The 12,264-nt window shown below is 47.9% G+C and overlaps 1 protein-coding gene across 1 annotated transcript in view; it reads right to left on the bottom strand.

Moving 5' to 3' along the window:
- CACNA1F (calcium voltage-gated channel subunit alpha1 F) overlaps positions 1–12,264 on the bottom strand; it is a 1,139,147-nt gene that overhangs the window by 357,309 nt on the left and 769,574 nt on the right. The window contains exon 33 of the mRNA XM_069209307.1: positions 5,210–5,275. Within this exon, the coding sequence (XP_069065408.1) occupies positions 5,210–5,275 (66 nt within the window). The remainder of the gene's footprint in view (positions 1–5,209; positions 5,276–12,264) is intronic.

The raw sequence follows: 12,264 nt of genomic DNA, 5'->3' as shown, positions 1-12,264 counted from the left end.
AGCAGATCTCCATGTCTGTGACTGCTTTTTAAATAAAGCATTTTTTTTTTTCATTTTGCAGCCCGTTTTCCTTAAAGGAAAACGAGTTGCAAAATGAAAAAACTTCCGAAACCATTTGGTTTCGTTTTTTCAGAGTAGGCAGTGGTCCATAGGACCACTGCCTGCTCTGAAAAAATAATTTTGCCGACATTGACAAAGGGGAAGGGGTCCCATAGGGACCCCTTCCCTTTTGCGAATGTGTTACCACCTGTGTGACACTGGTGGTAACTGCCAGTTGCTTTGCGACCGCATTTCGCGGTCACAAAGCAATTTTGAATTGCGATGTGAGTCGCAAATAGGAAGGGAACACCCCTTCCTATTTGCGAGTCGCATTCACAAATTGCGAGTCGGTACTGACTCGCAATTTGTGAATGTGCATCGCTTTAGGCCGTTTGCATGGCGCAAACTGCGATTTTCGCAGTTTGCACCATGCAAACGGCTTCCTACATCTGGCCCTAAATTACTAGATTTTCCCCAAACCACCCAAAAGGAAACAAATGAAGAAAATGCAACACAGAGACAAGACTACAAGAAACCAGTGGTGGATTCCTGAAGAGGAAGACCTGTGGAAGAAGGGGACCAAGTACAGAAGTCACAGAAGAGTCCAGGAGGAGTAGGAGCTACTACCGACCCAGCTGTGGATGCACGAGTTGGTTGAGGGTGATGTGAAGAAGGTCAGCACTGCAGCCCTGGAGTCGGTGAAGAGTTCCTGAGGGATGCAGGCGATATCCCATGCTGGAAGAAGAATTGCAGTCAGGTGTTGGTGCAGGAATTCCACCAACAAGCCTTGGCAAAGGCAAATGTCATAGCTGGCGGAAAGTGGAGCTGCCGGGGACCAGTAAGGCCCAAGAGGACTCAACTCAGGAGGGGGAGTCAGAGGGGACCCTCAGCCACTTGGAGAGTCCACAGGAGCAGAGGCAGCACCCACAGGAGTATCACAGGATGGGGACACAGGAGTCGCAGAATAGCCCATGCAGCACAACCGGAGAAGGATCCCACGCCGCAGGAGAACCACGCAGACGGCTGAGCATCGCAGGAAGGAGTGCAGGGGGCAGGAGCTACACGTATCCTGAAGATCCCTTGGAGGAGAAGCAAATAAAACTTGGCAGCTGCAAGAGACGTGGCGCAAGTGGGTACTGTCCTGTGGGAAAGGCAAGGGTTTACCTCCACCAAAGTTGGACATCTGGCATAGAGGATCAACAGGACTACTCCGGACCACCACCCGTGATGCAGGATCCACACAGCTCAGGATGAGAGGAGATCCACGTAGCCGGACGTCATTACAGTTGGTGCCTGCAGATGCAGGGGAGTGACTCCTTCACTCCATGGGACATTCCTTCTTCCTTCTCGTGCAGGCTGAGGAGTTGCCGCCATCAGAGGATGCACACCTGGGGAAGGGTTGCAGAAGCTGGAAGGAGCCATGGAAACAATGTTGCAGGAAGAGTCCTCTTCGTGGTTGCTGGTTTCTGAAGGTTCCAGTAGCTAAAAGTCAAAGTAAAGTTGCAGAGAAGTCCTTCTGGAATCTTGCAAGCTGAATCTGAGGAACAACCCAAGAGAGAGACCCTAAATAGCCAGGTGACCACCTATCAGAAGGGGGCTCTGACATCACCTGCCTGGCCTGGCCACTCAGATGCTCCCAGAGGCCCCTGCCAATCTTGGATGCAAGATGGCAGAACCCAGGGACCCTCCGGAGGAGCTCTGGGCACCGCCCCTGGCTGGTGATGGACAGGGGAGTGGCCACTCCCCTTCCACCGTCCAGTTTCACGCCAGAGCAGGTACTGGAGGTCCCTGAAACGGTGTTGACAGATTTATGCACGGAGGGCACCAAATGTGCCCTTCAAAGGATATCAGTGGCTTGGGGAGGCCACCCCTTCCAAACCATGTGACACCTATTTCCAAAGGGAGAGGGTGTTACCCCAATCTCCCAAAGGAAAGTCTTTGTCCTCCTTCATTGGGCTTGAGCTCTTCAAGCAGCAGGAGGGCAGAAACCTGTCTGAGGGGTGGCAGCAGTGCAGGCTGCCTGGTAAACCCTAGAAGGCTGGTAGGAGCAATGCTGGGGGTCCTCTAAGGAGCCCCCAGAGTGCCTGGATTCATACTTCCAATACTGGCAACAGTGTTGGGGTATGATTCTGACATGTTTGATGCCAAACATGCTGAAGTTCGGAGTTACCATTATATAGCTGGACATAGGTAGTGACCTATGTCCAGTAGATACATAAAATGGCGTCCCCACACTCACAAAGTCCACGAGAATGGAAATGGAGTTTGTGGGGGCACCTCTGGTAGTGCAGGGGTGCCCTCACACACAGGTACCTGCAGCCAGCCCTCTGGGCTAGGGGGGCTGCCATAGGGGTGACTTATAGTGACCTGGTGCAGTGACCTATAGTGAAAAAGGGTGCATGCACCTTTTCATGCAGGCTGCAATGGCAGGCCTGCAGAACACCTTCCATGGGCTCCCCATGGGTAGCATAATATATGCTGCAGCCCATGGGGATCCCCTGATACCCAAATACCCTGGTTACCTGGGTACCATATACTAGGGACTTACATGGGGGCACCAGTATGCCAAATATGGGGTGAAAATGGTACAAGTTACCAAGCTGGAAGAGAGAGAGCATAATGACTGGGGTCCTGGTTAGCAGGATTCCAGTGAACACAGTCAAACACACTGACAAAAGGCAGAACATGGGGGTAACCATGCCAAGAAAGAGGGTACTTTCCTACAGATGCATTGATCAGCCAATTGTTTAGATATGGGTAGACAAATACTTTGGGCCTGATTCTAACTTTGGAGGACGGTGTTAAACCGTCCCAAAAGTGGCGGATATACCACCTACCGTATTACGAGTCCATTATATCCTATGGAACTCGTAATACGGTAGGTGGTATATCCGCCACTTTTGGGACGGTTTAACACCGTCCTCCAAAGTTAGAATCAGGCCCTTTGTGTCTTCACTTCATAGATGGACAGCAACTACTGCCATGCATTTGGAAAACATCCTGGGTGCTGACTTCAGGCCAAATGGAAGCACTTGGTATTGATAATCGTTGTGCCCCATTATGAACCTCAAGAACGTTCATTGGTTTCTGGCTGTTGGTATATGAAAGTATGCGTCTTGAAGGTTGATGGAGCACAGCCAATCCCTTTGGATTAATTGAGTGTTTATTTGGCGTAATTCCAGCATCTGGAACTTTTCTCGCCAAATCCACTTGATGGCGTTTTTAGGTCAAGAATGGGTATGAATTCGTTCCTGTTTTTCTTTCTGACAAGTACCTGGAATAGATCCCAGTTCCTAGGTGGTGAGGAGGAACAGGCCTACGTCTTTAAGAGGAGGACTACCTCTGTTTGTACTTGTGGAAGTTGGAATCTGGATGGATTCAGAGGAATGGACGGTGGAGGACTGGAGAATTTGAGAAAGTATACATTGCGAACAATATTCAGAATCCAGCCGTCTTGCGTGATGTTTTGCCACTCTTCCAAGAAATGTTGGATGCTTCCCTCTACCAGAGAAAAGCAGGATCTTGCTCCAGGTGGGCGATATTTCTTTTGGAGGCTGGATGGGGCCGGTTTAACTGTGGCTAGAGTCAGAAAAAGATCAATGGCTGGTTCAAAGAGACCTGGCACCAGTGGTTGTTATGCTGTCCTGTGTTGAAGCGTTCCGAAGATCACTGAGGTTGAAGTTGGGGATCGTCTTCGGAGTCTCTACGTCGATGTTGCCCTAGATAGAGAGACCTGTTATGGTGCCTCAATGTCGATGGGGACCTTGATGGTGAGTGTTGTCGATGCCTCAGCGTGTATGGATTTCTCAACATTGAAGAAGGTCTGTGTGTAGATCACCTTGTGTCGACGCTGCTCTTCGGTGCTTCTATGAGGTTGAGCCTGCTGTAGATGGCGGCAGGTAGGCGCTGTACCTCTCTTCAACGTCGAGTCTCTCAGCGTTGAACAGGACAGATGTTCTTTCTGTGATGTTGTCTTCTTCCTGCATGTCTGAAAGACAGCTGCCCTGAGGTCCCACCTTCAGATGAAGCTTGCTGTCGTCGCTGCTCCTCTGTGGCATGGAGGTGGATTTTCTCCCTGTCTCTCAGGGTGTGCCTGGAAAAGATCTTGCAGTGATGGTAAGACTCAGGAACATGACTTGAAGGAAGGCAAAGTACAAAGACTTAATAGGCGTCTGTTTTGGCCTTCTTTCTTTCACAGGCAGTGCACTTGTCAAACAAAGATGGCATTTTTTTGACTAAATGCTTCACGTTTCTGTAAGGAAAATTAAGAAAATGCTAGGGAGAGATGAAACTCATTGAGTGAAACAGCTGACAACAAAATCTATGTGGATTTTGTGGCGAAACTAAATTTAAAAAAAGGTCGAGCTTGGTGCTCCAGGATCCTGTCAGCGGGAGCTGGAAAAAAGAACTAAGTCAACTGTCACCAGCTGAGCAGGGTGGGGTACGGGTGGTTTCTGGGTTCATAACGGCACAGTCTCTATTTTAGCCATATAATGTCCGCCTCTGAGGTACTCTGTCCTACTCTCCTTCATTTATTTCATTAAAAAAGGGTTTGTGAAGAAGGTCTATTCTGTTTACAAATTAATCTCACATTACACGGTACTGGCGTCTTGACTTCATGAGACTTCATCCAGGGTAGCCCATGTATATAGGCTGCATTACTTGTCTCTTTCTTAAGTGTCTTTGAAGGCTTTCCTGAAGAAAGGCGGAAACCTCCACTTAAGAAGATAGATTATAAAGAAGTGCTCCGGGATCCCTGCACGTGGACGGGACTATTCATTGCTTATGACTTATGGAAATCCCCTGAGAGAGAATTATAATTTATCAAGAGCTCCCTCATATTCTTGAGGTTGAGTCTGTCCTGGTAGTACCATCTTACCAGGGTGGGGTGAGGAAGCATATGGTGAAGATGCCACATTACATGTCCAGAACAACTGAATCCAGTCTTTTAACTGGGAATTGTTAACAAAGGGTATAATGTCCTTCCGCACTCCCCGTTGACAACCCGTACTCACAGTGGTTAGACAATAGAGAGTCCTCTTAGGTGCCTGTGACCTGTAGCATTATGTGAGCTATGACCCACATGGAACAGGCACACCAGCACCCATGGCATATATCCCTGGCACTCGCAACCCAGGGCCCAGTCTCTGCCCTTACCGGCTAGACTTACCTGCATCCCAATGACTGCATAGATGAAGAATATCATAGCAATGAGAAGAGCGACGTATGGAAGAGCCTAGAAGACATAAACAGCAAAAGAGAAAAAGAGAGGAATGGAGAGAGAAAAAAGAGGAGGGAGGAGTGGGTGGGTGATGAAGGAGAGAGAGAAAGAGAGGAAAAGCAAGAACAGAGAGAGAGGCAGAAAGAGGTTAAGGAAAAAGATCACAGGAGTGAGAAGGAAAAAATGTGAGAGAAAAAGAGAGAGACGGAGATAGAGAAATAGAGAGCGCGAGAATGAGAGGGCGAGACAGGGAAAGAGTGAGGGTGAGAATGGGAAAGAGTGAGGGTGAGAATGGGAAAGAGTGAGGGTGAGAATGGGAAAGAGTGAGGGTGAGAATGGGAAAGAGTGAGGGTGAGAATGGGAAAGAGTGAGGGTGAGAATGGGAAAGAGTGAGGGCGAGAAAGGGAAAGAGTGAGGGTGAGAATGGGAAAGAGTGAGGGTGAGAATGGGAAAGAGTGAGGGTGAGAATGGGAAAGAGTGAGGGTGAGAATGGGAAAGAGTGAGGGTGAGAATGGGAAAGAGTGAGGGTGAGAATGGGAAAGAGTGAGGGTGAGAATGGGAAAGAGTGAGGGTGAGAATGGGAAAGAGTGAGGGCGAGAATGGGAAAGAGTGAGGGCGAGAAAGGGAAAGAGAGGGAATCGGGGGCAAGAGGTTAGGAGCGATCAAGAGAACACAAAGAGAAAGGAAAGAGATGGGTGGTAGAGCATCAGAGAGAGAGATATGGAGGGAAACATAAGAGAGAGAAAGAGAGAGACGGAGATAGAGAAATAGAGAGCGCGAGAATGAGAGGGTGAGAAAGGGAAAGAGTGAGGGTGAGAATGGGAAAGAGTGAGGGCGAGAATGGGAAAGAGTGAGGGTGAGAATGGGAAAGAGTGAGGGCGAGAAAGGGAAAGAGTGAGGGTGAGAATGGGAAAGAGTGAGGGCGAGAAAGGGAAAGAGTGAGGGTGAGAATGGGAAAGAGTGAGGGCGAGAATGGGAAAGAGTGAGGGCGAGAAAGGGAAAGAGTGAGGGTGAGAATGGGAAAGAGTGAGGGCGAGAAAGGGAAAGAGTGAGGGTGAGAATGGGAAAGAGTGAGGGCGAGAAAGGGAAAGAGTGAGGGTGAGAATGGGAAAGAGTGAGGGCGAGAAAGGGAAAGAGTGAGGGTGAGAATGGGAAAGAGTGAGGGCGAGAAAGGGAAAGAGTGAGGGTGAGAATGGGAAAGAGTGAGGGCGAGAATGGGAAAGAGAGGGAATCGGGGGCAAGAGGTTAGGAGCGATCAAGAGAACACAAAGAGAAAGGAAAGAGATGGGTGGTAGAGCATCAGAGAGAGAGATATGGAGGGAAACATAAGAGAGAGAAAGAGAGAGACAATGTGAGTGGCACAAGGCAAAAGAGAACTCACAAGCAAAGCATTTATCTATAATGGGTTTTATGTCAGGCAATGTTGAACCCTGTTTCCTGCTGGCTTGAAACATACACTGGTAGTAGTAGTTGAAACAAACAAGCAGCTTTTTGGAAGAATAATAAAATATATACAATTTTGATACAAGTCCTGGTTCTAGAACAACAGATAAACTAGCAAGAGGTGGAAACAGAAGGTAACCTTCGCACTGAATGTTAACATTAGAATCATGTGAAGTGGTTCAACGCAATCAGGCAAGAGCACACAATTCTAAGGATTGCTAAGGAGGGTGACTGTGATCACTATACATTCTTGGCTACTCTGCATGCAGGACAAAGAGGGGCGCACTACCAGCATTAGTAAATTACCCCACAGAATCTGCACCCTATGCTCGGAAAGAGCTGTGGGACGGCTGATGGAGTTTCAGTTACACATGAGTGGTTGAGGATAATCGTGCTTTGTATACAGTCACTGTTCAGCAGATTCAGCCACTTCTCCAGGTATGTTTCATACAGTTAATAAGAAGTGGTTAAAATGGTATGCATGGCAGTAATCTGGAAAAGAACTGGTTTGACCAGGAATGTATAGGTTTGAGAAGCATGGGACCTGCTGTTGTAGGAAAGTCCCCTCTTTCTGGCATGCTTACCCCCACTTTTTGCCTGATGTCAGTGTGCTTAGACTGTTTTCACTGGGATCCAGCTCTCTCCCTCTAAATTTGGTTGTCTTGGTACTTCTTACACCCCACAATTGGCATACTGGTGCAGCCATGTAAGTCCCAGGTAGATGGTACTTAGGTACCCAGGGTGTTGGTATACCAGGGTCCCCCATGGGCTGCAGCATGTATTGTGCCACCCACGGGAGCTCATGCACACTGTGTCTGCAGGCCTGCCATTGCAGCCTTTTAAAAAGGTGCACGCACCCTTTAACTAAGGGTCACTATAACCAGGTCACAGTAAGTCACCCCTTTGGTAGGCCATTTCAGCCCAAAGGGGAGGGTGCAGGTCCCTGTCTGTGTGTGGGCACCCCTGCACGAGCAGAGGTATCCCTACAAACTCCACTTCTAATTCCCTATACTTCATAGGTGGGGGAAGACATTTTGGCCCTCATTACAACCTCGGCGATCTTCTGAGAAGACCGCCGAGGTAGCGGGTGCCAGAATACCGCCAGTGCTGGCGGCATTTCTGGCTCCCTATTTTGACTTTTCCACTGGTTACCGTCAGCTGGCCCAGCAGAAAAGTCACATCAACATTGCTGCCGGCTCGTAATAGAGCCGTCAGTAATGCTGATGTGCAGCGGGTGCAGTAGCACCCGTCACGCAGCAGTGAAATGCACGATGGGGCTATGCCTGGGGGCCCCTGCACTGCCCATGCCAAGTGCATGGGCAGTGCAGGGGCCCCCATGGGCACCCCGAGTCCCACTTACCGCCAGCCTTTCCATGGTGGTGTTTACCCCCATGGCCAGGCTGGCGGTCGCGGACTCATAATCCCCAGGGCAGTGGTATAGTGGAGGGGCCGGCGGTATGGCCGTGGCTATTGCACCACGGTCATAATAGCCTGCGTTGGTGTTACCGCCAGCTTACCACTGGCCGCCAGGGTCGTAATGAGGCCCTTTGTCTATGTACTGGCCAGCTACATAATGGTAACCCATGCCACCGGACTACTTTGAAGGGCACAAATGGTGCCCTCTTTGCATAATCCGGTTATCTGGGGACTACTGGTCCCTGCTCTAGCGCGAAACACACAAAGGAAAGGGAGTGTCCACTACCCTGTCCAGCTCCACCCCTTGGTGGTGCCCAGAACTCCTCCAGTTGGCCACTTTGTTCTGCCATCTTGAAACCAATATGGGCAGAGGCCTTAGGAGCATCTGACTGGGTAGGCCAGGTAGCTGACACCAGAGACCCCTCCTGATAGGTGGTCACTCCAGAGAGTGGCCTAAACCCCCTTTTTAGGTTATTTAGGGACTCCATTGAGGGTGGCTCCCCAAATTTGTCATGCAAGACTTCACCAGGACCTCTCTGTAAACCTGGGCTCCATAACTGCTGCTGGGGAACACAGGAACTGGACAAGACTGCAAGGCCTCCTTGCAACATTGTTTCTGCGGCTCCTGTCAGCATTCTGCAACATTTCCCTGGCTGTGCATCCTCTGGTGTCGGCAAGACTTCAGCTGCACCCAGAAGCAAGAAGGAATCTCTCTTGGAGTGAAGGAGTCAGGCCCAGGGGTGGGGGTGATGGTGTGTGTGGGGGGCGAGGGGGTACTTTTAGTAAGCTATCAATCTTCCTTGGAAAATGAAGGGAAGACGTTAGATATCACTAATGTATATGGGGAAGGGCCAAAAGGGTGGGGCTTCTAGGCCACTTTGCATACTTGTAGTTTCTAAAAAGAAAAACACGATCTCTGGTCTCAGCAGCAGAGGAAAAGAAAGAACCCACTCGTCCAGTGCCTAATTTGTGCTTGTTTTTTTCCGGTGCTGAGCACCAGCACTTATTTGTGAGGGCCGGGGCTTATTCGTATGCCTTAAGCACTTGCTGCGAGCAAAAGACACATATGGGAAAGACGGAAGAAGGAAAAACTAAAAAGCGTCATAAAGGGAGAAAGTAGAAAGGTGCAGGATGAGCTGAAGGGGCAGTGAGTGGCTGTAAATGGATTGAAGAGGCCCGAGATGGCTTCAGGATTAGGCTGCCTCAGTATTCAGTGCTGGTAGATTTAATTACTGCAGCCTCGTGTTTAAGAGAAGGACTTTGAGCACTGGCACCTCTTTATTTACAAATTAAGCACTGCACTCATCACAATCATTACATGAGATATTTCACTAAAAAACAAGGCTGCAATCACCTCCTGCAAGGTGTTCAAATAACTTTTCAACGATGGAAGTGCAGAGAAAACACACTTGCTTTGCCCTGGCTATGCGCACAAAGTTAAGATGATTAGTACTTCACAGAAGTGGAGCTTCAATTAGGGCAGCTGCTTTTATCTGTAAATGCTTCCTGTTGAGGTTTAATTTCTGTGAAATTAGCTTTGTGCGAGAATGAATCCTGCCCTGCATATTTATCTAACATAAATATGCAGGGCAGGATTATTATTTTTTATTTGTTTGTCGGGGACCGCAGGGGGAGACTCACGGCCGCGTGGTCTCAGCCGGCTCCCCACTTCCTGCAGGAGCCGGCATTGCTCTTGCGTGCAGGGAGCTGGTAAAAATGCAGCTCCCTGCTTGTCTGCGGGCATGGAAAGAAATGAAAACTCTGCTGTCAAAAATGCTCCTGCTTGCTGGAAGCCCAGTGTTTGTGTTGCTTGGTGAGAGCTGTCACAGATCCCGCCACGCAAAAACAAACAGCTATCTCCTGAGTGTGGGAATCTTGAGAAATAAGAGGAGCCAGCCCTGGTGGGGTGGCGGTCTCCGGGCCATAAACGGCTCCAGCCTCCTTCGTAAAGCATGGCCTGGCCAAGAGGAAGTGGTGGCCCTCAGGCCTGTGATTTACTGACTCTTCTTTCTGATGTAACTATGATTGAGAAAGACACTTTCCATGAAAGATGCTGCAATGTGGCCTAATGGAAAGGCTCAAAGAATGGAGCTATGAGTTAGAGGGAACCAAATCCAATTTTGCCAAATGCAATAGATAAGGAACGGTGACATCTTCATGACAGGATACATGATCGATATTTCTGTCTATACACCACTGTACAAATGTCTTATATTTGAAGGCATAAGAACTTTTGTGAGAATGTTATTTAGATTCTTTGAATATTTTCATACATTCTGATGGTAAATTTAAGTGTCTGTTCTAAATGCCATCAGGAGCCATGCTGCCAAATTCAAGGACTGTAAGTCGGAATGGAAGATTCGGCCTCCCATGCAGCATAGAAGGTTGTGTTTGCATGGTGGTTTCCTGTGTGTATTGAGCAATAGGTGAAGAAGCTCTGGAAACCAAAATGGTCTTGGGCACTCTTGGGCTGTGTCAGAATCATAGCAGCGGTGGGCCTTTTGAACATGTTGATCACTGTCAGCATGAGTGGGATTGATGGAAGGGAATAAAGAAATCTGCCTGACCATATCGGCAAAAGGGCATTTTCCAATGAAAGAAGGATCCCACATTCTGGACCCATAGCTTTGTCATTTTTCATTTAGTTGGTTTGCAAGGAGGTCTACTTCTAGAAAACCCCAGTCCAGAAAAACAAAATGCAAAACATCATCAACAAGTTCACTCATGGTTTTCGTGAACTGTCTGCTAACAAGGTCTGCTTGGTGATTCTGGAGACCTGGTAAATGTGCTGCTTCGAGAGGTAGATTCTCACCAGTAGCCAGTGCCAAACTGCTTAATGTTAGTTACAGTGACACATTTATCAACCTCGAGCCACCTTGCTTGCTCAGATAATAAATGGTGGTGATATTGTTTATTTTTTAACTATATCACTGTTTGAAATCAGAGCTTGTTGAAAATCTCTAACAGCATGGTAACCTGCCTTGAGTTTGAGAACACTGAAGTGGCAAAGAAGTTGTTGTTTGAAAAACTAATGCCCTTGAATCATAAGATCTCTCAAGTGAGCTCTCCAGCGAGAGGGTTTATCATTGGTCACTGTGGTCTGAGTAGGGAGATCCTGATGAAAAGGAATTCCCTTGAGTAAGTTTGACTTGTTCATCCACTACTGCACTGGCTGTTGAGCTTGTTGAGTCAATATGATTCTGTCTTCCCAAATCCCTAGATATTGTGTCCACTGATCTTCCAACCATTTACAAAAATAGTTGGAGAGGTCTCATATAGAGTCGAGCACTGGGTACTAGAAAGATGCAAGAGGTCATGTAGCTTAGGAGAGAAGACACACTGTTGGAATTGTGACGTAGTAAATGCAGACATTTCCGAAAAAGTAGAAGACACCCTTTCCTCAGAAGGATACACTTCTCCCATTATGGTGCTGAGAGACACCCCTAAGTATTTGATCTGGATATATTATTGCCTTTTTTGAAGTCTGAAGGAATTCTGTTTTAATTCCATAGGTATACTATGTATAATGTATGCAAACTTTTGCAAGGATTCCCAGAAATCCCTGTGGTATCTCCCTAGTAGTACACAATCACTGGCTGTATTTAGAACAGTAGCAGAGGAACCACAGACTTTTCTCCCCACAGCATCCATCTTTTTACTTTCCTTCTCCAGTAGGACTTATGTTTCAGGAGAGGAAAGATTACTCTCCCTACCCACAGAAACAATTGCTTAATCGGGGTTAGGCTCTTGTTTAAAATAAATTGGATACTGTTCTGTTGTTTTATATTTCTTTAGAAGAATTGGAGTTGTTTACTTCAAAGTGTCCACAGTGAGGAACTTCTCTTCTGCTAACTAAAGCCAGGTACTAGCAGAAGAGATTACCTTGGTGAAGCCCTTGTAGGGTCTCTATGATGATCAAGATTGTTGTCCGTGGGACTCCTATTTGAATGTTGTAGGAAAGTAGCCTCTTTCTAGCATGGTTTCCCCCATTTGTGGCCTGTTTGTCAGTGTGTTTGACTGTGTCACTGGGATCCTGCTAACCAGGACCCCAGTGCTTATGCTTTCTCCCCTTTAAATTTGGTTGTTGGATACTGCTAACACAGTATTCCACTCATATACTGGTGCCCCCTATAAGTCGCTAGTAT

Source organism: Pleurodeles waltl, chromosome 10 (assembly GCF_031143425.1).
Source record: "Pleurodeles waltl isolate 20211129_DDA chromosome 10, aPleWal1.hap1.20221129, whole genome shotgun sequence".
NCBI lineage: Eukaryota > Metazoa > Chordata > Amphibia > Caudata > Salamandridae > Pleurodeles > Pleurodeles waltl.
This window is presented reverse-complemented; position numbering and strand designations above follow the sequence as displayed.